A 24,933-nucleotide genomic window follows, 5' to 3' on the forward strand; every position below is an offset into this window, starting at 1 on the left:
AAAGATGAGGCTGTTAAACGGGCAGCGGATCCGCAGTGTGTAGAAAGAGAGAGAGAGACGCTGAGCTGCACCGTGCAGCTGATACGGAGCATAGAGAGAGAGAGCTGCGGTCCGCGGGGCTCCGCCTCCTGTCCTCACAACTCTTATTAATCCCGGGACCGGACAATTGTTATTTGTTCCTACTCGGAAACGAGTTTTGCTTCCCAACCCTGCCACTGTGCTACACGTCCCGCCCCGCCCCGCCCCGCCCCGCCCCGCCCCGCCCCGCCCCGCCCCGCCCCGCCCAACCAGGCTGAGTCGGGCTGAGCATGCTAAACTAGAGAGAGAATCGCTGGCAAGGGGGCTACAACTACAACAAGATGAACATATTGGACCGTGATTAAATTGTAATACACGTTTCAAAATGATGCCGAAGTAACAACATACTGATACCGGTTAGTAAAAACCATGAATTAATGCTTTGACAAGTCTGCAGACAGACGGCAGGTGAAAAACCCTTTTCTAAATGGAGCTTGGCTAAGCTAACGTTATATTTGCTCCGACCGTCCACACTCACAACAACGGCCTATACAGACATAAATAAACCAGCGACTGTATTCGCCATGACACAGACAGTCTGTGGTTTGTACTTGTTTAACTTTTGTCTAGTTTCTGAACAGATATGAGGAGCTGTGAGCTCTGAGTGCAAGAGCTAACGACTGTGTTGTTTTTCTGGGGCTCTCATTGAAGATGCCGTCACGGCTCCGCCTACACTGCGTTACTATAGTAACTGCCCCAGTTCCTAAACTGTAATGGAAGCACAGCATTAAAGTGAGCCGGGCCTAATAAGGCCTAACCAAACCGAGCGAGGCCTGCAGTGGAAACGCGCCATTAGATGTCAAGGGAGATGTATGCCTCATCATACTTTGTTGATTTGGGCATGAAAGGCCACTTTCTTTTTAACTGCCGGTTGTGTTAAAAATGTGTCAATTTTACAAGCAAACAATGTTTGTTTGCAATTTCTTCCCAAGCTTCACGTGCAATAGCGCTGCGCCCACCAGGTTGGGAACCACTGGGCTAAGAGGTGTGGTAAGCAGTTGACCAATCACAACAAAGCCGACCAGCTAACCAATCAGAGCAGACTGGGCTCTGGTTTCAGACAGAGGGTGAAAAGAGGTGCTGCAACACAGGCAGTATGAGAAAAATAAAGAGCTTTTTGAACATTAAAGCATGGAGACACGTCACAGTAGAGACTGATTATTAATATGAACTTCAAAGAATGAGCACGATATGTCCTTTTAAAAATGTTTTCCCATGAGCCCCAAACGTCCTCACCGTTGGGCTTGAGGAACTTCTTGGCGTGCAGGTAGCTCTCCAGCATGCGCTCATTGAACAACATGTAGCCCATGGGCTCTGAGATGATGATGTCCACCTGCTCCGGCAGCGTCACCTCCTCCACCTTCCCCGGGATGACGACCACCCGGTCCCCGAGGCGGTTACTGTTCACGAGCACCTGGAGGCACACCACACATCAATGTTAAAGTAAGAATTTATCAGCGGAGTGATATGGTATCAGAACATATCAGTCAGGCAGCTGATAATAGCATATTAATAATGGATGGACCTCTGCGTGCTGTGCCATGGTGCTGGCCTCCACTGCGTACACCTTCCTGGCTCCAGCCTGGGCTGCAAAGAAAGAGAGGATCCCCGAGCCGCAGCCCACATCTAGCACCACCTAGAGGGAAGAGAGCGGGGTTTATTACAGGTCTGTGCAGCACCATCAATCTGTCAATCATTTTTAAAGTGTGTGCATATCTGAATAATAGCAAGGCTCAGCAAGTCCATGGCTTTAGGTTAATAACATGTTCATTTAAGTACATGTTTTAAGCTGAAGCTTTAATCCAAAGCGATTTACATACACTTCAATAACTCTCCCACACTGATAGATCTATAGAGTGGTGCAGGATTAAGTCTCAACCTGTTAAGCCCTGAGTCTGTTTTTCACGTCTCTGGCTCTGTATCTATATCAGGGGTGCCCAACCTTTTTTGAACCGAGAGCTACTTTTAAAGTTGCCAGTCTGCCGAGATCTACCAGTCCAAATAGAGAGGCGTAGCCATTACTGACAGCCTACCAGGTAAATACACACTTCTACTTGTATAAAACTGACCTTTGTACGATTAATACTTCATGAAATACTGCAGATCCTTTATCTTACCTCTTTCTAATCTACACACATACAAGTATTTAACTGAAGTTACACAACAGTGTTGTTGATACGGAGTTGGAGTTTATTCACACGTCACTTACTACAGTGGGTAATGTTCAAGAAACATTGAACAGTGCTGCCACATATGACACAGGGAAACAAGAAAATACTCTGAACCCTTTCTTTGCCATTATATAAAAATAGTGTTGCTACAAAAGTATAAATTAGGCTTACTAATAAGACAACTCAGATCTGAAGCTACACAGGAATCTGCTGCCAAAGTGCAATAAAAAAGACAAAATTAATAGAATCAAACCCTTTTTTTTGTTGCATTTTAGTAGATTATAAAAAGAAATGCCTTTAAAATAGGATGCCAGCAACACTAGTTTCTTAACCTGAATCGATAATAGACTATAATCAATTTAAACAGAACATATCTTAATGTTTGCATTCTTATACCATTTTGTACAATAATTATAAATAAGTTCAAACAAACTCAAACTAACAGCTGATTAATAACTGTATCTAACTTGAGTTTTTATTATATCAAAAACCTGTTGAAATGCTAGTTATTTTTTACTGTCCCCCAAAAGCGCATCGGCAGCATCCAGGAAAGCTTCTTTCACAACTTCGCCGTCTTCGAAAGACTTCATGTGTTTCGCAAGAACGTGACTGACACGATAAGATGCTATGGTATCAGCCTTGCTCTTGTTGTTGGGCCTGGTGAAAATGGACTGCTGTGCATTTAGCTGTGCTCTCAGGCCCCTCCCCTTTTGGAGCGTAGGGCAGAATTAGGAGGGAATTCCGTCTCGTAGCATTTGTGGACTGTTTTGAAATGCCGCTCCTAAATTACCCTTCTTCGATAAAGCCACGCTCGCATTGCAGATGAGACAGATGGACTTTGAATTGGAATAGATACAAAAATAATTATCCTCCCACTCGGAGTGAAAAGGATATATTTTGGGCTTTTTTGCTTCTGTCTTGTGTGTGTGCGGACTGTCACTCCTGTTGACACCACGTTGACATGGACAACGTCAGCGAAATAGTGCCCACTGCCCACCAGCCACGCCCCGACACATGGGGTCATGCCGGCCAATCACAAAGCTTTGATGCGTTCAAGTGCATTATTCTGGCACAGGAAGATTAAGTTATAGGACATTAACGATAAAACAGAATATTGTTGTTCTATTTTTAGACACATCTCGCGATCGACTGGGAATCTCCCCGCGATCGACTGGGAATCTCCCCGCGATCGACTGGGAATCTCCCCGCGATCGACTGGGAATCTCCCCGCGATCGACCGGTCGGGCACCCCTGATCTTCACTTCTAAAAAGGGGTAAATTAATAATCTTTTTTCTCAAAGCAATGATAAACCTGTGAGTTGGATGTAGAAAAGTCAGAATCAATATAGAATTGTTTTATTTTAAAGTAAATTCAGATTGAACATAGTAAACAAATGTAAATTATTGTGTCCGTCCAAAAAGAAAACATTACTTATAGTGAAAACCACCCTTGAATGATGGAACTAAAAGCTTTAGGAATCCAAACTATAACATATAATAAGTACCCTGTATCAAGATTGATGCAAAACAAGTGACATTTGACCTTTTTAGAGAGATTTAGAAAAAAGAACCCACTTCTGGGGTCATTTGGGAACATTTTCCATATCTCTGGAACCCATCGGTCGATTTTGCTGATTGACATCTCTTTTTAACCGTTAGAGCCAATAGAATCGACGGGAAGTTCCTAAAATCCATTTAAACATTACTCATTGGTGAATAGAGTGATGCGCAGCCAGAATGCCCAAAACCGGAAGCTGTCATACACTCTCGTAGCGATCATAATAGCTATATATGAAAACTCAGTTTTTGCCATAAATATGACGATGGATTATCAGTAATCATTTCAAAGTGACAGACACATTGGATTAACCTTCAGCAGCGTTTTTATCGTTTTAATGCCATTGAACAACTTTTGATCAGAACAACAGCAAAGGTAAGACAATGTCCCATGTTTGCTCCGTAAAGCTACGTTGTGTGATGTCTGGGTTTGCTTCCCCTGCCGCAAGTTTTGATCGCTCAGTGATGATACTAATACCCCTAGAATCTGTGGAATCTCAGCTTGCTAGCTGATATCTTGTTTGTGCAGATCCGATAAGTAATTAGTAAGTTAAGTATTTATACCGTAAGTTCTGTGCTACGTGCGGTAGCATTTTTTCGCTCAGGGCTCATTTAGACGCTTCTTGTGAGACTTACGTTTTGTTTCGGTAAAAATGTTTTTTATCGTCAGTTCGCTGAGTTTCTTCCCGTTAAGTGGGTATGACACAATAGGTTTTTAAATGTTAAGAAGCTCTGAGACACAGTTTCGTGAAAAGAAAAACCGGCAGCCCCGAAGTTTGAAAAAAAATAAAAAAACTCATTAACTACCCCTTTTTTTATTTATCTGTAGAGCTACTGAATATTATGGCTGCAGTCTTATTTTTTGTAAGTGTCATTTATAAGCTATACAGCAGTTGAAGTTTACCTTATCCTTGAAGTCGGTGTGGTTCTGGAGAATAGCCCGTTGGTAAGTCCCTGTCCGAACGTAGTCCTGCATCATGTTCTGTTGCTGAGAGAGGTAGCCATAAAACTGCAGAGACAAAAACATTAATGCATTTTTTATCTAAATAAATCAATATTGTGCAAGCAGCCTCAGGGAGGACAAACAAAACATATCCTCACATTTCAATAAGTTGAAAAAAGTCATAATGTATTGCAGTCAAAAGCCTAGGTTAACCCGGGTGTGGGACACAACGTGTCAGTGTTTATTGAATGCTAAGAGTGAGGCTTCATGGGACTGACATTAAATACACATTTCTTCCTTCACAGATCTTACTTCTATCCCTCAGTAAATAACATGTCTTGTGTTCCCTTCTGAGCAGATCCTGTTTTAGTTTTATTATTAGATAAATATTTGCAACGATATGTGTATAATATCTCAATATTGTGAGAAGTAAATGTATCCAAGTTTAGTGTAATCTTTTTATTTGATTGAGATAAAAAAGGAGTGGCGGGGTTAGACCTGGGCATTATGAATAGCCCTACACGTCTAAAAACTGCTGTGGTATGGCAAGGGATTTCAAAATATTGCCACCGTACAGCCACGAGACAAATTGGTGATCTTTGTGATATTGGTCTATATCAATAAAATGTATGCAGAGGTGGGAAAGGTACTCACATCTTGTATTTGAGTAAAAGTAGAATAAGAGAGTAGGAATACTCTGTTTCAAATTAAAATCCTACATTCAAAATGGTACTCAAGTAAAAAACTAAAGTATTAGCATCATTGTGAATTTACTCCAGGTGTAACTAAAGTCTTATTTAAATGTTTGATTATATTTCACATCATTAATGCAAATCTGTAAAGTAACTAAAGGTATTAACCAGTTGAGCCCCGAGCCTGTTTTTCAGGCCTCAGGCTCGAAAATGACAGAACAAATGACAATAACTTCCCTTCTAAAAAGGGGTAAATTAATAATCTTTTTTTCTCAAAGCAATGATAAACCTGTGAGTTGGATGTAGAAAAGTCAGAATCAATATAGATTTATTTTAATTTTAAAGTAAATTCAGATTGAACATAGTAAAAAAAAATGTAAATGAAAGTGTCCGTCCAAAAAGAAAACATTACTTATAGTGAAAACCACCCTTGAATGATGGGATCGGAGACTAAAAGCTTTAGGAATCCAAACTATAACATAATAAGTACCCTGTATCAAGATTGATGCAAAACAAGTGACATTTGACCTTTATAGAGAGATTTAGAAAGAAAAAAAACACTTCTGGGGTCATTTTGGTACATTTTCCAAATCTTTGGCCCCCCTCGGTCAATTTTGATGATTGACATCTCTTTTTAACCGTTAGAGCCAATAGAATCGAGGGGAAGTTCCTAAAATCCATCGAAACATTACCCATTTTGGTGAATGAGTGATGCATAGCGAGAATGCCCCGGAACCGGAAGCTATATACACAGAAGTCACCATTTACCTCTGAATTGAAGTGGAGTAGAAGTACAAAGTACCATAACATGGAAATACTCAAGTAAAGTACATCTATCTCAACATTTTACTCAATTACAGTACTTGAGTAAATGTACTTAGTTACTTCCCACCTCTGAATTGTATTGACTTGTAAAGTCATTCAAACAGGTTCCAAAACCAACCTTTTAAAAATGAATGAATGCAATGAGCGTTGTGAAACTATAGATAGTCCTCTAAGAACAGAGTGAGTCCAGTGTCATGTCTGCAGTGTGATGTGTTCAGGGTCATGTCTGCAGTGTTCAGTGTCATGTCTGCAGTGTTCAGTGTCATGTCTGCAGTGTGATGTGTTCACTGTTTGAGAGCCGCTCACCTGGAAGTACTGTACAGCAGAGGAGTCCTCTGTTCTGTCGCTGAAGACGGAGCGCTCATTGACGTGTCCGCGACTGTTCTTCAGCAGGTTATAAAAGGACTGGAAGTCTAAACACACACAAACAATTACAATTCATACTACATTACACCATCAGAAAAAGTTATGGTGAGTATTTAGAATTATGAATTTAACTACGCCAAACAGTTTGTACGCTCGTGTGTCAAAGACGGTTAAACACATGTGTTATGTTTTTACATATTTATATTGTGTAAATAGTGTCTTTATTTTTTATTTGTTGCAACAGTCTTTAACCTGTTAAGCCCCAAGTCTGTTTTTCAGGTTTCAGGCTCGAAAATGACATTCCCAGAACAAATGACCATATCTTCCCTTCTAAAAGGGTTAAATTAATAATCTTTTTTCTCAAAGTAATGATAAACCTGTGAATTGGATGTAGAAAAGTCAGAATCAATATAGATGTTGTTTATTTTAAAGAAAATTCAGATTGAACATGGTAAAAAACAGTAAATTATAGTGTCCGTCCAAATATTCTTTTTTACTTATAGTGAAAACTAACCTTGGATGATGGGTTAGTAGACTAAAAGCTTTAGGAATCCAAAGTACAACATGTAATAAGTGCCCTGTATCAAGATTGATGCAAAACAAGTGATATTTGACCTTTTTAGACAGATTTAGCAAAAGAAAACCTCTTCTGGGGCCATTTGGGTGGATTTTCCATATCTCTGGCCCCCCTTGCTCGTTTTTGACATGTGACATCTCTTTCTGACCGTTAGAGCCAATAGAATCGAAGGGAAATTGTCCCGCACACACTCATGTTAAAAAAAAAGGTTGCGTCTTTGCGCATGCAATCTTTCTGCAGAGCGTAGGAATATCCCTGCTCTGATATTTGAAAACGGAATTGCAGTTGTATTGCTTATAGATCAGAACATTTCAAAGGGGATACAGTCACATTGGATATTAACCTATGGATTAACTACAGCATCGTTTTAATGTCATTGAAGACCAGTTTTGACCAGACAAAGACGTGTAAGCCATGTTAGCGTTTTAGGCTACATAGCGCGACATGTTTTGATGTACGTTTTTGTTGATAACGTCGCGAGTTTGTATCTTTCAGTGTTGAGGTGGGCACCGTGAGATTCTGTGTCTTCACGATCATAAACGATGTGTTGGTTGTGCAGCTAGGATAAGTAATAAGGGAGCTATGAGTGATTTTCGGTGCAGTAATAGGTTAGCATTTTTAGCTCGGGGCTAATTCAGAGGCTCACTGTTAGCATTGTGTGTTTCTTTTGAAAAAAAAATGAAAAAGATCAGTTAAATGAGTCCCGTTATATGGATATAAAATATTCATAGTTTATTAAATGTTAAGGTTCCTTAGACGTTGTTTCCTGCAAATGACGCGATTTCTGCCCCGGAACCGGGTCCGTGGGGCTTAAGAGGTTAAAATGGTTTTATAGGAGATGTTGTGCTATTTTGATTCCATAAGATGTTTTCTTTCAGGCTTTTGGAAGGAAAATGTACAAAATACACATTTAAGTGTTTATTTTTACTATACTTTGTCTATTTGTATCTGTAGGTTTCTCCTAAATTCACCAAAAGTTAGCATTCCAACTTAACATAAAGTACCGCGACCGCTGTTTGCACCATGTAATCAGAAGTATCGTTGGAAAGCTCCGTCTCTCCTGCACAATCTCATCGGATCCAAATATGGTAATTTCCTTTGTATCAGCAACCAATCGTGAAAGTACAAAGGGGTCTCAACCAAAAAACGACATCTCATTGGCTGGTGTCAATTTCTGACAACGTAATTCGTTCAGATGCGTCACGTGGTGTGCTAAAACACTTCTTGGTTTAGCTTACGCTGGAAATTTCAATCTCAAAATGACAAAAGAACAGCGAAAAAAACGTTCACAGAGAAGACGACAACAATTGTCACTTGCACGAAGCAAGGTTATACAAAAAACAAATGACCCTGACCATGAAATACCTTCACGGAGTGCGTCGATGCGCAAGCTGTCATCCAAAGAACGGGAGGGTTTAGCTAGCACCACACAGCAATCAGGTCGTTTTCTCAAAATTAGTTTTTTTCTCCTACTCTGAGTTTGAAATGTCCACTTCAGCAGCACTTATATACACCAAACCTTCCAGTTAAATTCCTATCAATATTATGAAGGCTTTTACAGAAGGGTTTGGTCATATATCATTCATAGCCTGAATTATATAACATTTTATACTATATATTTTAGGCTGTTGACAGTATTTTCTGATTTATGGAGTGATAAAGAGATATCCAAAATCCCTTCTGTAAAAACTTTAGATTCTAATATGACTACAAAATGAAACAAGAATTGTGTTCCTGAAATGTAAAAAATATGCGCATATTTAATGATATTATGGCTCATTTGCATGGGGGGGGGGGGGGGGGGTGCGGTGCCCTTACAAATATAATCCCTTTGTATTTGTAATCATCTCACGACCCCCACTTTGGGAACCCCTGCTCTAAGAAGCGCCGGCTGTTTCGGCTCCCAAACGGCTCTTCATGTTACCACAGTTTACCACGGAGCCTCAGTTTCGTGGCTGCGAGGCTCCGGTGCTCGCAGTTCACGCACGTGCTCCACTAGCACCGCTCATCGCGTCCAAATCTTGCACGTTCCGTGTTGTCCTGTGGCAGGCACCGCCGATGTCGGGGAAACGATCCTCAATACTCCGAAAATAATCCCACCAGACTCCTTTGTCTCTCCATCAGAGGGATGTCCTTGTCCTTTTCGTTATTTCAAGCGATAAAAACTCTCGATCTTCTTATTAATATTTTTCATAAATATCAAAATGACGGCAAGATGCCCCCCTGGCGGAAAAGCTGCTTCTGATATACCGGAGGCAGAATAGTGCTGAAAATGGCAGGAGCTAGATGGACATTTAAATGAAAGTATAAAGTGGAATATTTAATGAGAAGATTACACTTCTTTAGGGTATTGCAATGAAGATCGCTGCTTTAATAATTAATTATTCCAATGTTGGGTAACAAGTTCTTCTAAACCGGAGCCCATGGAGTGGTGCAGGGTTATGTACTAATCCAGGAAATGAGTCAGCATTTTAGCACTTCCTGTTCCTCGTCTGGAAGTCAACTTTTTTTTATTAAGTGTTTTTGGTTAGAAGCCTGAAATGATACAATAACACAAGCTGAGGACATTTTAAATGTTTTGTTCTGTAACATAATTTGTGCTTTTGCATAGTTCCGTAATGTTGCTAGCATTATTCCTGAACCTTTGTACCATCGTTTTCTGATTATTTTGGTTGTTATATTTGGTTATTTCATTCAGTATTAAGAGCAAATATAAGAATAAGACCATACATAGAGAGGTGCAGGAACGAGTCCTAAACCTAGAAATGTGTTGGCATCTAAGCACTTCTGGGCTCCAACGTTGTAAAGTAAAGGTTTTTTTGACTAAATTATTGGTTAGCAGCCTAAAATAAGATCTGTGGTTGGTTAATACAAGGTTACGAGATGTTCATGTTTTGTTCTGCAACATTAAAAAAAATCAGTAAACACCCCACTGGTGAACGTCTGAAGTTTCTATGGGCCATAAAAACAGCTACTGTTAACAGGTGACTAAATGAGATTACTAAACGTCATCAAACTGACTGCTAGCCGCCGTTAGCTTAGCGATATTGACATGCAGTTGTGTGACCGCAATATAGTTTGTTTATCGCCTACACTTACTTTTGGTGATTGCATTTGTTCTTAAACTATTATTAAAGTGCTGTTTATATGTGGAGATTATCCTGCTGAACAAAACGTGTTAGTATCATAAACATGTATTTGCCACAGAGATTATTTTCTGGAACATTGAAAAACCCAGATGATAAATTCCATTGCTTTTTGTCGAGGGAGCCCTTGTGATGCTAACTTCCAAGTCGGCCTATAAAAAGACATCGTCACTGCACCGCTCTATAGAGGCTCTCGTACATCTCCCAGCCTTGTTGTGTTGGCCGTGTGTGTGTGTGTGTGTGTGTGTGTGTGTGTGTGTACCTGCAGGTGAGGAGAACTGCAGCAGGACGCTGTTGCAGCCCAGTGTGATGATGAAAGACTGCTTCCCAACACGGCTGCACTCAGTCTCCCTGGAAACCGAACACTTGAACACACTCTCCTCTCCTGAAACAAAAAAGTTATGACAGCATGAGACATGTGTGCAACACGGCTTCAACACGTGTATCCCTCCACCTCAAAACCTCTGGACTCTGTATTATCACAGGTGATAAATGTCTTACTCACCAACGTATCTTACAAGAATCTGAAGTGTATTTATTCATTTTATTATCATTTACTACCTAGATAGCACTACTCTGTGCTCTCATTTTGAGATCAGAGGACATTTTAACATTAGATGCAACTCTTTTTCACTTTGAATTTGGAAGAAGTGGCTGCAAATACTGAGTGCCAAAAAATATGAGATTACATCCTCAAAAAGTAAAAAGGCTGTATTTCTGTATTTGCATTCACACACGCATATTTTTTTTAACATGGGTCTCAATGAAAAAGAGATGTTGATCTTAAGGCGAGACACGGCAGGCAAAAACATTGTTTTTCATGGTCGATTTTGTGCTATTTTGATTCCATAACATGTTTTTTTTCAGGCTTTTGGAAGGAAAATGTACAAAATACACATGTAAGTGTTTATTTTACTATAGTTTGTCTGTAGAATTCTCCTAAATTCACAAAAAGTTAGCATTCTAACGTAACGTAAAGTACCGCGACAGCTGTTTGCACCATGTAGTCAGAAGTATCGTTGGAAAGCTCCGTCTCTCCTGCACAATCTCATCGGATCCAAATATGGTCATTTCCTTTGTATCAGCAACCAATCGTGAAAGCACAAAGGGGTCTTAAACCAAGAAACAAAATCTCATTGGCTGGTGTCAATTTCTGACACCGTGATTCGTTCAGATGCGTCACGTGGTGTGCTAAAACACTTCATGGTTAGCTTTCCGCTAGAAATCTATATCTCGGAATGGCAAAAGAACGGCGAAAAAAACGTTCACAGAGAAGACGAGAACAATTGTCACTTGCACGAAGCAAGGTTATACAAAAAACAAATGAGCCCGAACATGAAATACCTTCACGGAGTGCGTCGATGCGCAAGCTGTCATCCAAAGAACAGGAGGGTTTAGCTAGCGCCTCACTGCAATCTTTAAAGGTCGTTTTCTCAAAATGAGTTTTTTCTCCTACTGAGTTTGAAATGTCCACTTCAGTAGCACTTACATACACCAAACCTTCCAGTTATATTCCTATCAATATTATGAAGGCTTTTACAGAAGGGTTTGTTCATAAATCATTCATAGCCTGAATTATATAACATTGTATACCTAAAAACATGGTGAAAATGGATATTTTAGGGCTGTTGACAATATTTTCTGATTTATGGAATGATACAAAGAGATATCCAAAATCCCTTCTGTAAAAGCCTTAGATACTAAAATGACTACAAAATGAAACAAGAATTTTGAACATGGCTTTATCCAAAGTTCAGATTTCGGTTCCTGAAATGTGTTAAAATATGCGCATATTTAATGAGATAATTGCTCATTTGCCCATTTAAACATGCTATTTCAGAAAACTTGTAATACAAAGAACAATTGCCTTATTGTAAGTCATTAACTGGAGAAATTTCTAGCTGATATCTTTAAGTTAAAAAAATTACCCTATTCATCTGGGGTGTCTCGCCTTAATGTGACTACCTACCTATGAAGGATTTAATAAAACGATAAAGCTGCAGAAATTGCAATAAAACATTGGTTTGCTAAAAGCTGCACTTTTAAAATCCGGGGTCTGGAGGTGACATTTGGTCATAATAACGAGCACTGATTACGACAGCCACAGAGTGTTTCTTCTTGCTGCAGGCACATGTTCGGCCTGACATTTCAATTTCAGATCGCACACAAGCTGCTCCTGTGTGGGAGAGCCTCTTCTTCCCCTGCCTGCTCACACTGTGGACCATTATCCACAAATGCTCAAAAATATGTTTACCTTTTTTTTTTAGATCTTGAAAAGTAACAGAGATACATTTTTACCTAATAGACTTTGGTAGTATTTTTTATAGTATGTCCTGTGAAATAAAAATCTATCCCAGACGTACTGATGATATCAGTGTTCATTGTTACATGAAGATCCAACTCAATGTCTACGCAAGACGTTATAGACAAAAGTAAATACAGGGTTCATACACTTTTTCACCAATGATTTTCAGTGACTTCTCCATGACCTTTACCTAATTTTCCATGACCAAAGAAATTATTCTTTCTCAACGGTACCACTGAAAATGGTTTATTTTAACATGGAACAGGAAAATAAGGTCTGCATATGAAACATGTTGTGCCTATCTAAAACAAATCAAATAGTAGGCTTACTAGCTTCTACACGCTAAAGCAACTAAAATCTCTCACCAGCAAAACACCTCGTCAGTTAAATGCCATTTTACGTTTCATTACTATACAATACAGTATTTATTATCATTATAGTATTACTATTTTGGCGATTAGATAAAATATAAATTATATTTGATGCAACTTTGGTTACATTTCCATGACTTTTCCCAAACTTTGGGGAAATATTGTCTTCCCTACCTTTTCCAGGGCCTGGAATTAGCATTTTGAATTTCCATGACTTTTCCAGGTTTTTAATGACCGTAAGAACTAGGGCTGTCCCGAATACCATTTTTCGGGCTCCGGATATTCGGTAGTAATCAACAGCGAATATTCGGCCCGCAGCGAACCGCTTCAACACGTGTATTTCGGTGTATTCACGGCATTCATTTTTGTTATTCTACAGTATTGTTGTTTTATAGTTATTTATTAATGTAACCCAATTTGTGTTCTTTGAAATTGAAAAGGATATCGCATTGTGTGTGTTACTTTCGTTGCAGTTGTATGTCTTAAGTGTAATTTGGCTTGGCTTCCTATTTATGGACATGCTTTTATTTTGAAGGAGAGTTAGTGCTATTGACAGGAAGTTGTTGTTGCTATGGAAACAACGTGACGGAGATTAACGGAGAGAAAAGTAATATCTACATATAAAGACGGAGAAAGTAAACGGTAACGTTTATGGTTAAGTGTTAGCACCCCCCGAAGAGGCACAAGCTCTTACGTTGATATTGGAGATTTCAATATGGAAAAAAAAACGGAGAAACAAACTAAACGAATATCCGAATAATGAAATTGAAACCCGAATAGTACTCCAACGAACGAATATTCGGGTACAGCCCTAGTAAGAACCCTGTAAATACAATATATCAATATCGATCTCGATGTTCGACATAGTAATATCATAACTGTATTTTCTTCCTATTTTTAAAAAGCTGCATTGCAGGGATTTGATTTAATTTGCAAAAATACTTTTTTTACTGCTCTCTTTTTTTTGCTGTAGTGACTGAACTAATCCACATAAATTGTGTTTTTTTATTTATTTTGTATTAACGTATTGTGTAAATATATTGTTAAAGAACCAATGGTCAACCCTATAATATTGTCACCACATGAATATTGACATTTAGTTTTGGTATACTATTTCTTCATTCCGCCCAGCCCTGATATGTTTTATTGCCAAAAAACCTGACAATTATCAACCAACTGTGTGTGAGTCCGTCTCCTGTCCCTGAGTGTGAGGGTTCCTACTGCAGATTTAAAAACACAAATATATAGTTTCATGAGTTACTTGCAGCTGGTCACTGTACTGTTTATCAAACTAACAGAAGTGCGTGTGTCGGGACTATTTTCAGCGGCGGACTCATTCACATGAAGTGCTCTTGTGAGTATTTGTGGCTGCAAGAGGGTGTGTGTTGTATAAATAAACCAGAGTGTGTGTTTATGGTAATGGGTGAACCGAGCCAAAGCTATCTTTCCACTTTAGGAGAGAGACGTGTGAGGGAAGCATTATCACCACCACTGTGTGTGTACGCTGTGGCTCGTCTTCATCATACATTCATAACTGGTATTACTATGGAATTCTTATGGGATATTATTTTTGAGTGAAACTCCCCAACTAAGCATTTAGTTAAAGGTCTGCCTGTTTAAAGTTTGAAACATTTCATCATATACCCACTTGTTTTTTTAAGATAAATAACTTACTATTTATTTAAACGGTGACCTGCTTAATAAAGAAGACACGGTAATAGATGTACCATGTTTTATTATCATACAAACATGGAGGGACAATTAGTAAGTCAACATTGACTGTTAAATGTTCCGTTTTTAAGTTGATGATTTTAGGAATATGGAGTCATTCAAATGTAGTGTGATGAAGACCTGAAAGGTAGTTCATAATTGTTTATAACAAAGATTTTTGGTTCCCCTGGCATACAAGGGGAATTTATAACACATGGGCAATGGTCCGTCTCTAACTGTGCCTGTGATAACCACACATTTACATGACAATAGATGATATGATTGTATAAGACTTTTACGAAGAGCTGCTGTGATGCAAGTCCAATTTCAGACTTGATCTGACCAATAAAGCATTATCGTATCGTAATAATCAATAATTATAAAACATATCGTATATATTGTTTTGAAGTGGACATGAGTTCTTTAAATATATTTAATGCTAATCATTTAGAATTTTACTTGAGTACCATTTTGAATGCAGGACATTTACTTGTAACAGAGTATTCTTACACTCTGGCACTTTTATAAGTTCAACATCTGAGTACTTTTCCCACCTCTGAGGATGAGATATAAAGCTGGAAAGTGACTACATCTAGCTACTGTTCTGCCCCGTCAAACACTTGTGTAGCGGGAGAAGCCTCCAGGTGGTGCAGCAGGCTCACAGACTCAGTTAGCAGCCTGAGATCATCTGAAACCTCCGGAAGGATTAAGAGCAGCCCTGCAGATTAAGAGAGATGCATCCTCTGGGAGAGAAGCCAGCAGCCACGCAGCACGGCTCTCCTTCCACAAGCCGACCACTAACACCGGTGAACAAGAGACAAGACACTGAATGTTTCCCGAGGACATGTCGACTGCAGGGGTTAGGGATCAAACCCCTGACCCTCTGATTGGTACACACAGTTACCCCTGAGACATAGTCGCCCACATAAGGTGGCAAAATGTAGGAACACTTTTCTTTGTCACGGTTGACTACTTGATTATAAAGTGAGAGAAGTACAGGTATACAGAGATGAACCTGTACATCTGCATTTTTGTTAAACATTTACATTTAATTATTGGCAATTTGATATAAGTAAATAAGGTTTTGGCGCTGCGCCCTCTTACTTTCGTCCTGGTACTTTTTAAATTGGAACTACATTTTCAGTTACAAGTGTTTTTTTTAATAATAATTTGTACTCAAATGTAGTGTGATGAAGACAAGAACAGTGTTTGTTTACGGTTCAAATCATACAAGTATCCTGCTGTAAATGTGTTCTTTTGAATGTATTAACTGTATCTGCATTGATTGATAAGGATCCCAGTCGGTTTCACTACAGGATCCCCTAACTCACTGGAAAAGGCAGGGAACTTTCTCCATCCCATGGAGCTGACAGGAAAACTATATTTGCTTCTTTAAACTCCTCCAGTCAGCCAGTCTGGTTAATTATACACAACACTGCTAGTGATGTAAGAAGATATGTTGATACACTTGAGTAACGCAATATTCAGGGCTCGACATTAACGACTGCCCGATGGCCATCTAGTATTTAGCTCGGGCAATGAAGCCTCACCTGCTGGTTGCCCGATCGGGCAATCTATTATGCCAGTATCATGCAGATCGCGGATCCAATAATGAGAGACCCGACAGTAAAACTAAACATATCTATAACTAGTTTAGGTAGTTTGAGAGGTAATTAAAATAGCTACGTGTGATATTCTAACCTGAAGTGTGTGTTTTGTCCGCTCACCGCTGCATGTGATCATGCAGAGCTGCGTGTCGACTCGTCAGCAGCAGCTGATCTCTCTCTCCCGTCAGATTAGACTTCACTTGCGTTTATGTCCATATCGATCAGATCTAGCTAGTTCTAGCTAATGATAGGACTACCTGTCTTGACCAACAAATTAAGTATTTCTTATAGCTGTGCAGGGCATGCAAGCGAGCAGGGGCAGCGGGTAGGCTACTGTAGGCTAGGGAAGGCTAGCGCTGCTATGCAGCCACCTGTGCACTGTACCACGAAGCCAGTTCAACATACCCTGGATATGTTTAAGTTATCTTAACTAACCCTAACAAACGAGATCTCGCTAAGCGGTCCTACGACGCTGGTAAATCAAGCCAGGGTTTCTCTCTCCAGCTGAGAGGGCGTTCACGTGAAAGGGGCGGCGTTAGCAACATTTGACCAATCACAAACAGGGACAAGTGTACCGACAGCGCAGCGTCATACGTCATTAATTAAAAGTAAACTAATATTAGACAAATATGAACTTTAAACATCCATGACTTAAACATATAATCCAGGATACAAGCCACATAGTTGCACCTGCTGCAAGGTGAATATATAACAACTGGTTATAAAATAACTATCGAGTGTTTGAAAGCGTACAACAGTTTTATGATACTGCCCCATCTAAAACACGAGGGGATCTGACTTTATTACATTTGAGTTGAGTGTTTCGTCAACTTAATGTGTTGCTTAAAAATAATACTTCTGCATACAGTAGGCTATGTGACAATGTGAGTGTTGCACGGCCAGATGCGGCTCGAGAAGCTGACTCAGATAAGGAAATATATGATAGGCTATATTATGATATTATATGATCGATGATCTGATTGATGATGTGATGTCAGTGTGATATGAATGATAAGTGCGACACGTCGGCGTCTTCTCTGCATACGGCAGTTTAAACTGCATTTCCTTTTTCCTGTAATATGACTTGATAGATTTAAACTCCGCACACTGAGCTCTGATTGGTCAGCAGGCGGTGCTTTCACTGAGTTGATCTCTTTTCTATAGACGCCGGAGGCGGGCAGCGTCAGGTAAAACAAGTTATTCAGCCTTCCCAAACCTGAGCCTCACGCGCCGGCTATGCAAGCGAGCAAACAAACAAGAACAAACAAACAAGTGAAATGAAGAATAAAATTGAAATTGTACAATATAATATTGTGGTGGTTCATCTTATAATTCAGTCTAGAGAAAGCACCAGACAGCATCTAAGACCTGCACAAATCTAAATGTTCTAAACCCTGCGTGCGTCATGTCGTCCGCGCGCATTTTTCAGGGCAATCTCTATTGGGCTCAGGGCCATCTGTAAATTAGCTTGGATGGCCCACAGGGCCATCTCCCAAAATCCTTAATGTCATGCACTGATATTATTATACTATTTGATGTTACCCCGTCTATCTTTAGATTTAAGCACGGCCACTTCCAAAAGCATCAACACAGCGTCAGCGTTTGTGTTTTCACCCCACCAAATATGAACTTGAATGAAGCTATATAAGCTACAATCGCTTCCTAGAGGATCTTTATCAAATTCAATTGATGAAAATAGCCCTTTTTTAATATGAAAGAAGAGCATAATTATGCAGAGCCTAAGTAAATGTTTATTATTTTTGTAATATTAATTCACGTTGGATTTAAAAATAATGAACTAGAAAGCAATAAGTAGACAACTAGCTCATTTAGTTTGTCACATTTTGTACATGAGGACAGTATTTGAGTACATGTACCTTGTTACTTTCCAACACTGTCAGAGGATAACAAATATTCAAAATATTCCTCTTGCTGCAGATGGCTGTAACGTTTTTCATTTGCGCCGACTGATAAACAGCCCATAACGTATTTTCTCAAGCTAGAGTAGACATGATATTACTTCTGCATGGTTAACATTAGGGATGGCACGTTTCCTTAATACATACATGATCAGTCACGCTGAGCCACGTTAATGCGGAAGTGAGCTTGGTTAGATCTAAACTGGGTTGTAAAAAAGTGCAGGGATAGTAATGATAAGATCCCACTGGTCGCTCATCAAAGCCAATAAAGTTCTGTTACTTGCCAACCGTCCACGGCTCCTCGAGAAAGCAGAGACTCCCAGAGAAATACAGCACTAAAGTAAGGCCATAAGTTACAGCAATACTTATGGAAGGAGTACATGAACAACACTGATGCTCTGTCAGCTCAAACAGGAGGATCAATGCTTTATTGTCAATGGCAGAAGCAAACCATTATAACTTCACCCCTTACGTTCTAACCATAGACTGTGTATATAAATGGACGTAGTGTCCGTGACGTCACCCATAGGATTCTGCAGAGTCGCCGTGAAGCCCTTAGTAGGCGGAGTCGGCCACTAACGGCTCGACAGTGACGTCAGAGTCTAATCCTGCCTGCTCCAAATAAGGGCAAAGAGGCGGAGCCGAGGCGGGACCTGCTGCCTCAGAACTGGAAGTAAACAGAGCTAGCTCAGGCTAAGAAGCTAAGCTAACATGAAATACGTGCATACCAAGTTACTGCTAACAGTGTAGTTCCCCTATATAAACGTTACATTCATAATCAAATGAGACAATCTGCAAGAGAATTAGCTATATTTTGTTATTCTTAATGCTTGTCATTCACACGTTGAGAAAAGACGGACTCCACCGCCCGGACCTAACGGAGCCGCAGTGGGCTAGCTCCGGGACGCCGGCTGGAGCTAGCCCCCTGCGGCTCCGTTAGCTCCGGCGGCCACCACTGGGATAATTGGGTCTCCTATTAACATTTGCTCCCGTTTAGCATTATGGGCGTCATAGCCATAGACTATAAAAGTCTTACCCAAGGCTGAATCATAAACTAAAATGTATATGTATGCATAAAGGGTTACGTCCTTAGCTGGCTAATAAGTAACAAGCTAAGCTACCAAGCACACAAACACCTGCGAACGGGGTTAACATGTATAACATTATTATTTTAGACTTCTTGGAAGTTCTGTTAGTACATTCAAGCGCACAGCACGACATTTGAATTGTCTGGTATTTATAACAATATTCCCTAAAAGGCACAATCACCACGAACACGGCTAAAGCTAAAGGGTCAAGTACAGTACTATGACTAACTAACGGTGTAGCCTCCATGGTTGTAGCCTAGCAGAGTGGACAAGTTGCTGTTAGCTGACAGTGAGGCATGTACGTGTCCATCAAAGTGACCACGCCCAAATTATGCAAAAACTTTAAGACCTAATATAAATAAAAGGGTCGTGTTAGAAAACAATTCACTCACAGATTCATAATCATGAAGGTGGAATCTAACTATATCGATAATAATATTTATTGCATCCATGGGTAGAAACATGTTTTTTTCTGCTGTAAAGTTGGGCATTTTAACATGGGGGTCTATGGAAATTGCTCCTTTCTGCAGCCAGTCCCTAGCGGCCCATGCATGAACTGCAGTGTGTGGCACTTCCATATTGGCGTCCCGGCTGTTACCCAGAGTTTGCCGCTTGGTTCTAACCTTTCACAATAAATGCCTGATTACTACAGTAGGCTTTACTTATTAGAGGGAAGTTCAATTAGTTCTGAGCATTTAAAGCAACTCAAAAGAGTTCACAGCACTGCCTTGCATTGAAAAACCTGATTATTCTAAATGGCAAACATACTTCTGTTTTGGATTTTCCTGCAACAGAAAATCACATGTTTACTTATTCTCATACACTTTTTCAGGTGCATCTCTGCACACAGCACAACAGCTTAATAGGGGGCGTTACCTATGCTAATAATAGACTTTTTATAATCCAGTGGATTGTTCGTTCGGCACACCATCTGGGAGGTTGAACATCTGGAATTGACTTCTCTTATTTTGTCTCTTAAAATTAATTATAACGGAAATGTCAGGCAATGTAACAGCTGAAGCAACTAAATGAGAAACGTAATGGCCATATGTACATTTACTTATATTTAGTACACTGGGAAATGTGTTCATTTTTACATTGAATATTGTGATTTCATTTTCAGTAACATACTATTAGATATATTTAGAAGAGAAGCTTTTCGTATTCCTGCACATACACTCGTTCAAATTGGGAATGCATAATTAATTGAAATCGCAAGGTAGAGCAGGTTTGTTACAGGCTAAATGTGTTTTCAAATGTCATTTTTAAATGAAGTTATGTTGAGATGCAGAGATGGTTGGGCCTACAAATCGTATTCTACAGACTTAACAAAACATTGTATGTTCTCCTAAAAACATAAAACAATAATTATTGAATATATTTGTCTAACTATAATGACAGTTATTCTTCAAAAATAGTAATCGCAATTAGTAATTTTTTCCAATTTTTGCAGCCATTGCCCAAATGCAGTTCAACTACTCATTGATCTGGTCAAAGTTTGATCAAATATTTTATGGATGGCAGATATGTTATTTAGTGGCTGATTAACAGTGTGTTTACCATACCCATAATTATCTCATCAGTCTTTTTCCATTTACAATTCTATTACTTGATTTTTTTTCTAGGGCCTAAATTCCCTTAGGGATAAATTAAACTTTATAAAAATATGTTTATGTGTGCTGCCAGAGATGTGTGGGGGCGGTTTTCTTTTCAAAGTGGATGCGGGGTGTACCGCGTCTGAGCGGAGGAGGTCTGTGCCGGCAGCTGCTGCTTCTTTTCAGCGGGACATCCCATTGACTAAGAAAAGCCTCCCTCCCTCCCTCCCACCACACAGGAGCGAGGGACCCGGCTATTGTCCCAATGAGAACAAAGATGAATGTATAAGTAATGAGGGCCCGGCCTCGCTATGCTACCCAAAATACCACTATATCCAAAAAGTTAAATCTTCACAAGTGTATGTGTTTACGGCTCCTGGCTGAACGCCGCGCTGTGCAGGACTCAGGAGGATGTCCTATGGTCCACACAAGCTAAAACAGCAAAGAACACGTCTCTAAGAGGAACCCAGAAACATGTTAAATTATTATTATGAATGTGACAAAATAAACGTTAGTCAGACATAACAAGACGTTAGACGACCGTTGGTGCATCACCGGGTTGGTGGCATTGTTTAGCTAACGTTAGCATGGAGCTAAACACAACTTAACGCCACTGGAGTGACTAACTCCGCTCACGTCCCAGGTTAGGTGCTAGCTGTGTTGGTGTGGGAGCGGGCGGCTGTGTGGGAGTAGAGAGCTGGGGCTCTAACAGCGTTAACACGCCATCAAACGAAGACAATTGTGGAGTTTATGGGGCTCCCTCGTGATGAACATGGGGAGGCGACGTGGTTCTCCAAAACGGGTTAGCTTATTGGCGGCTAACACTACGTATGACCAGATTAGCTTTATAAGCATTAGCACTGCATAGCATTAGCAATGGCAGTTAAGACAGGCCGAACATCCGAGAAGCCACTAAAGGTCAACTCACCATTGGAGAGATTGATGAGAGCAGCATCCTGTGTGCTCTTCACTTCCAGCCGCAGGGGCTGCTGCTCTGAATGTCGCTGTATGTCTCCATTCGCGTCTCCGATGGAGAGGAGCCGCACGCCGGGGAACACCGAGACCGCCATCTTCGATCTGGAAGTGGAGACAGGTCGGTGGCGCTCACCCAAGCTCCAGGAAGTGCGCCGGACTCTGAGGGAAATATTCGTGGTGGCCAAACGGCGGTACTACACTTCCGTATCAGTCGCTGGGCCCGGAAAGACTTTTTGAGAAGGAGACGTCTATAAATCGTTGGATACTTTTTTTTGAACTAAATAAACTACCCAATATGAACATTTGTATAGCCCTTATTAAAAACATTCGGTCCTCAAGTTGTAAAATGTGCTAATAACGTTATTCTGAGAGTTATTTTCCTCGGCATTATGAACGCGGCGGATCTAACCCACGGGACCGCGCCGCCCGGCACGTTCATGTGACGTGTTTAGTATGAGTTTTACCCATAGACTGTATATATAAATGGACCTAGTGTCCGTGACGTCACCCATAGGATTCTGCAGAGTTGCCGTGAAGCCCTTAGTAGGCGGAGTCGGCCACTAACGGCTCGACAGTGACGTTAGAGTTCAACTCCCGCCTTCTCTAGCCTGCTCCAAATAAGGGCAAAGAGGCGGAGCCGAGGCGGGACCTGCTGCCACCGAGCTGAAAGTTCCAGAGCTAGCTGAAGCTACCAAGCTAAGCTAACATTTACGTTTCTAAGGTAAGCGGACATGAAACTATAAATAATAATCTAAGTTATTGAGTTTTTAGCATAATACTTCAGAATCTTAAAACCCCTTAACGTTTGTATGCAATTGTGCTAAATTCAACACTGGAATCAAGCAAATATTAATATGTTTGCATGACATTAGTTATTTATATTTTGATATCACTTAACTATACGTTTAATACATTTAAGTCAAGCTAAGGTACATGTGATGGTAGCTAGTTAGTGCTCTTACCTGTGAGGCCTCCTCCAAACAGCATAATAACCAGACTATATCATTAAAACTAAGTACCAGTTCTAGATAATTGACTTTAGACAAACAATTCAAAAGATAAAATGTATTTAAAGACCAATCTTTATTTGAATGTGCCTCTTAACCTGAGATATTAGTTATACAGTAATAGTATTGACAATCTAAAAAAACTGAGCAACTCAACAGTCAACTTTATGTTTCTTATTGTCTAAAGCATTTATTATTTTCATTTTCCCCCTCTCATATTCAGTGTGGACGGATTGAGACAGCATGGTGTCCAGAGAGCAGGAGAGACTTCAGGGAGAAACCTCCGTGTGATGGACGTCCTGTCTGTTGGTTTGGAGAGGACTGAGGGTCTTTCCTCAGCGAGGAGGACTGAGGGTCTTTCCTCTGCGAGGAGGACCAGGGCTGATGGAGGAGCCCATGCTGGGCAAAGCTGATACCAACTGCAACAGGCCTAGTCTGTCACTTTATTTGACTAAATGTGTTTACTTATACATTTAATAGGTTTACACCTTCTGTCCATATGTGCTTTTGGTTCACATTTCAATAAATTGTATTTGTATTTGCACTCCTTTCGTCCATTATTCTTACTGAAAATGTTAGATTACACATTCACATCTGACTGAAGATTGGCCCCATTTATTTGTGACGTTGCAAAACAAGGTACATGTTGTGAAGCTCATAAAGTGAGGCAAATATAAATAATCAGCTGATGGAGTGTAGATGTGGAAATAGCTGCATTCGATCAGCTGACTGTTTTTACAATAAAAGTAGTTTCTTAGTGAATGTCCTGTACTGGTCTTGAAATCTCATAACATCAGCTTTTAATGTTCCTCTTGGATGTTCTTCTTGACCCTCAGAGAAGGAGAACATGTCGTGTCTTTCAGGCATGTCCTTTCCAAACAAAAATGACAGGAAACATAAAACATATTATTGCAGAACAAGTGTGTTATTTATGAAAGCGGTGTGTTTGTGTGTTTAGGGGCTGTAGATATAATTATTTTGTAATTGTAATGTTTTTTTTTATTTCAACAATGAGCTACAAAGACAATCAGATTATGAATGAACAGTATGAAGTTCATCAACATTGAAATATATGTTATTATCAAAATAATATGGAACTGTTATCAAAACGTAGTGCAGCTGTAGAAGCTTGCTCTGTTGTCTCACTGAAAGAATAACTTTTATCACGTTTTTTACAGACAATATTGAGAGATAAATAGTAGCAGTTCTCACTATGTGTTAAATATATTTGCCTTCAATACATTACATTAGAAAGCTGACAAAGTCATATTGCTAAATATCTAAATGTAACTTTTTGCATGGAAAAAACCCTCAACTTCACTGATGTGTAGGTGATCTAGTATGTAGTATTGTTTAATGGAATGTATATCAGTGTATTCAAGTCAATACTTCATTCATTTAAACCAATATCTTTCTTGATTCTTTGTACAGTATGAAAAAAGAGTCTTTGTACCTGAGCTGAAGTTCACTGCTGTGAGGAGTCCAGTTCTGTCTCTCACTCTCTGGTCCAGCCTGTCTGCATCACCTGGACACCTTAAACAAACAGATATATATGTAAAGTACCATGTGTACAAACAATATAACTGATTCTCTTCTGTTGAACATGTTGGATTGTGTATTGTCCGAGTCAGGGTCCTTTTTATTTTTACTGTAACTTTGGAAGTTGTGTTACCAATGCTTACTGTTTATTTGATACCCATTTGGTAATGCAATTAATAAAAACAACAAGGTTTGGGTTCGTTCTTCAGATGACTGTGACGTTAACGTGTAAGCTCGATAATGAACTCCAGCTCAACCAACCGTATTGTAATATCTAAGTAATCATCTTGAAATATGACATTAATAATTGTAATATACACACATCTTATTGTGAGGTTGATTTCACATACACTACTTCGACATTAGCTTGTCTACATACTTGAGCATAGCCAATTTAAATTAACCTTAGATGCATACAGTTCTACCTACATAATCAAATATCTCTAAGTTACAAGGATGTAA

At 39.8% G+C, this 24,933-nt stretch overlaps 1 protein-coding gene across 4 annotated transcripts in view; it reads right to left on the bottom strand.

Annotated features, from left to right (window-relative positions):
• Positions 1 to 22,161, bottom strand: part of carm1 (coactivator-associated arginine methyltransferase 1) — a 37,372-nt gene extending 15,211 nt beyond the window's left edge. For all 4 annotated transcript variants that reach the window (XM_034221459.1, XM_034221450.1, XM_034221447.1 and 1 more), the window contains exons 1-6: positions 21,879 to 22,161; positions 10,618 to 10,740; positions 6,573 to 6,679; positions 4,711 to 4,815; positions 1,604 to 1,714; positions 1,315 to 1,492 (exon numbers count right to left, since the gene is read on the bottom strand). In XM_034221459.1, coding sequence (XP_034077350.1) covers positions 1,315 to 1,492; positions 1,604 to 1,714; positions 4,711 to 4,815; positions 6,573 to 6,679; positions 10,618 to 10,740; positions 21,879 to 22,020 — 766 coding nt within the window. In that variant the 5' untranslated portion in view covers positions 22,021 to 22,161. The remainder of the gene's footprint in view (positions 1 to 1,314; positions 1,493 to 1,603; positions 1,715 to 4,710; positions 4,816 to 6,572; positions 6,680 to 10,617; positions 10,741 to 21,878) is intronic.
• Between the last annotated feature and the right edge of the window lie 2,772 nt (positions 22,162 to 24,933).

The sequence above is a fragment of the Gymnodraco acuticeps genome, unplaced genomic scaffold (assembly GCF_902827175.1).
Source record: "Gymnodraco acuticeps unplaced genomic scaffold, fGymAcu1.1, whole genome shotgun sequence".
Taxonomy (NCBI): Eukaryota; Metazoa; Chordata; class Actinopteri; order Perciformes; family Bathydraconidae; genus Gymnodraco; species Gymnodraco acuticeps.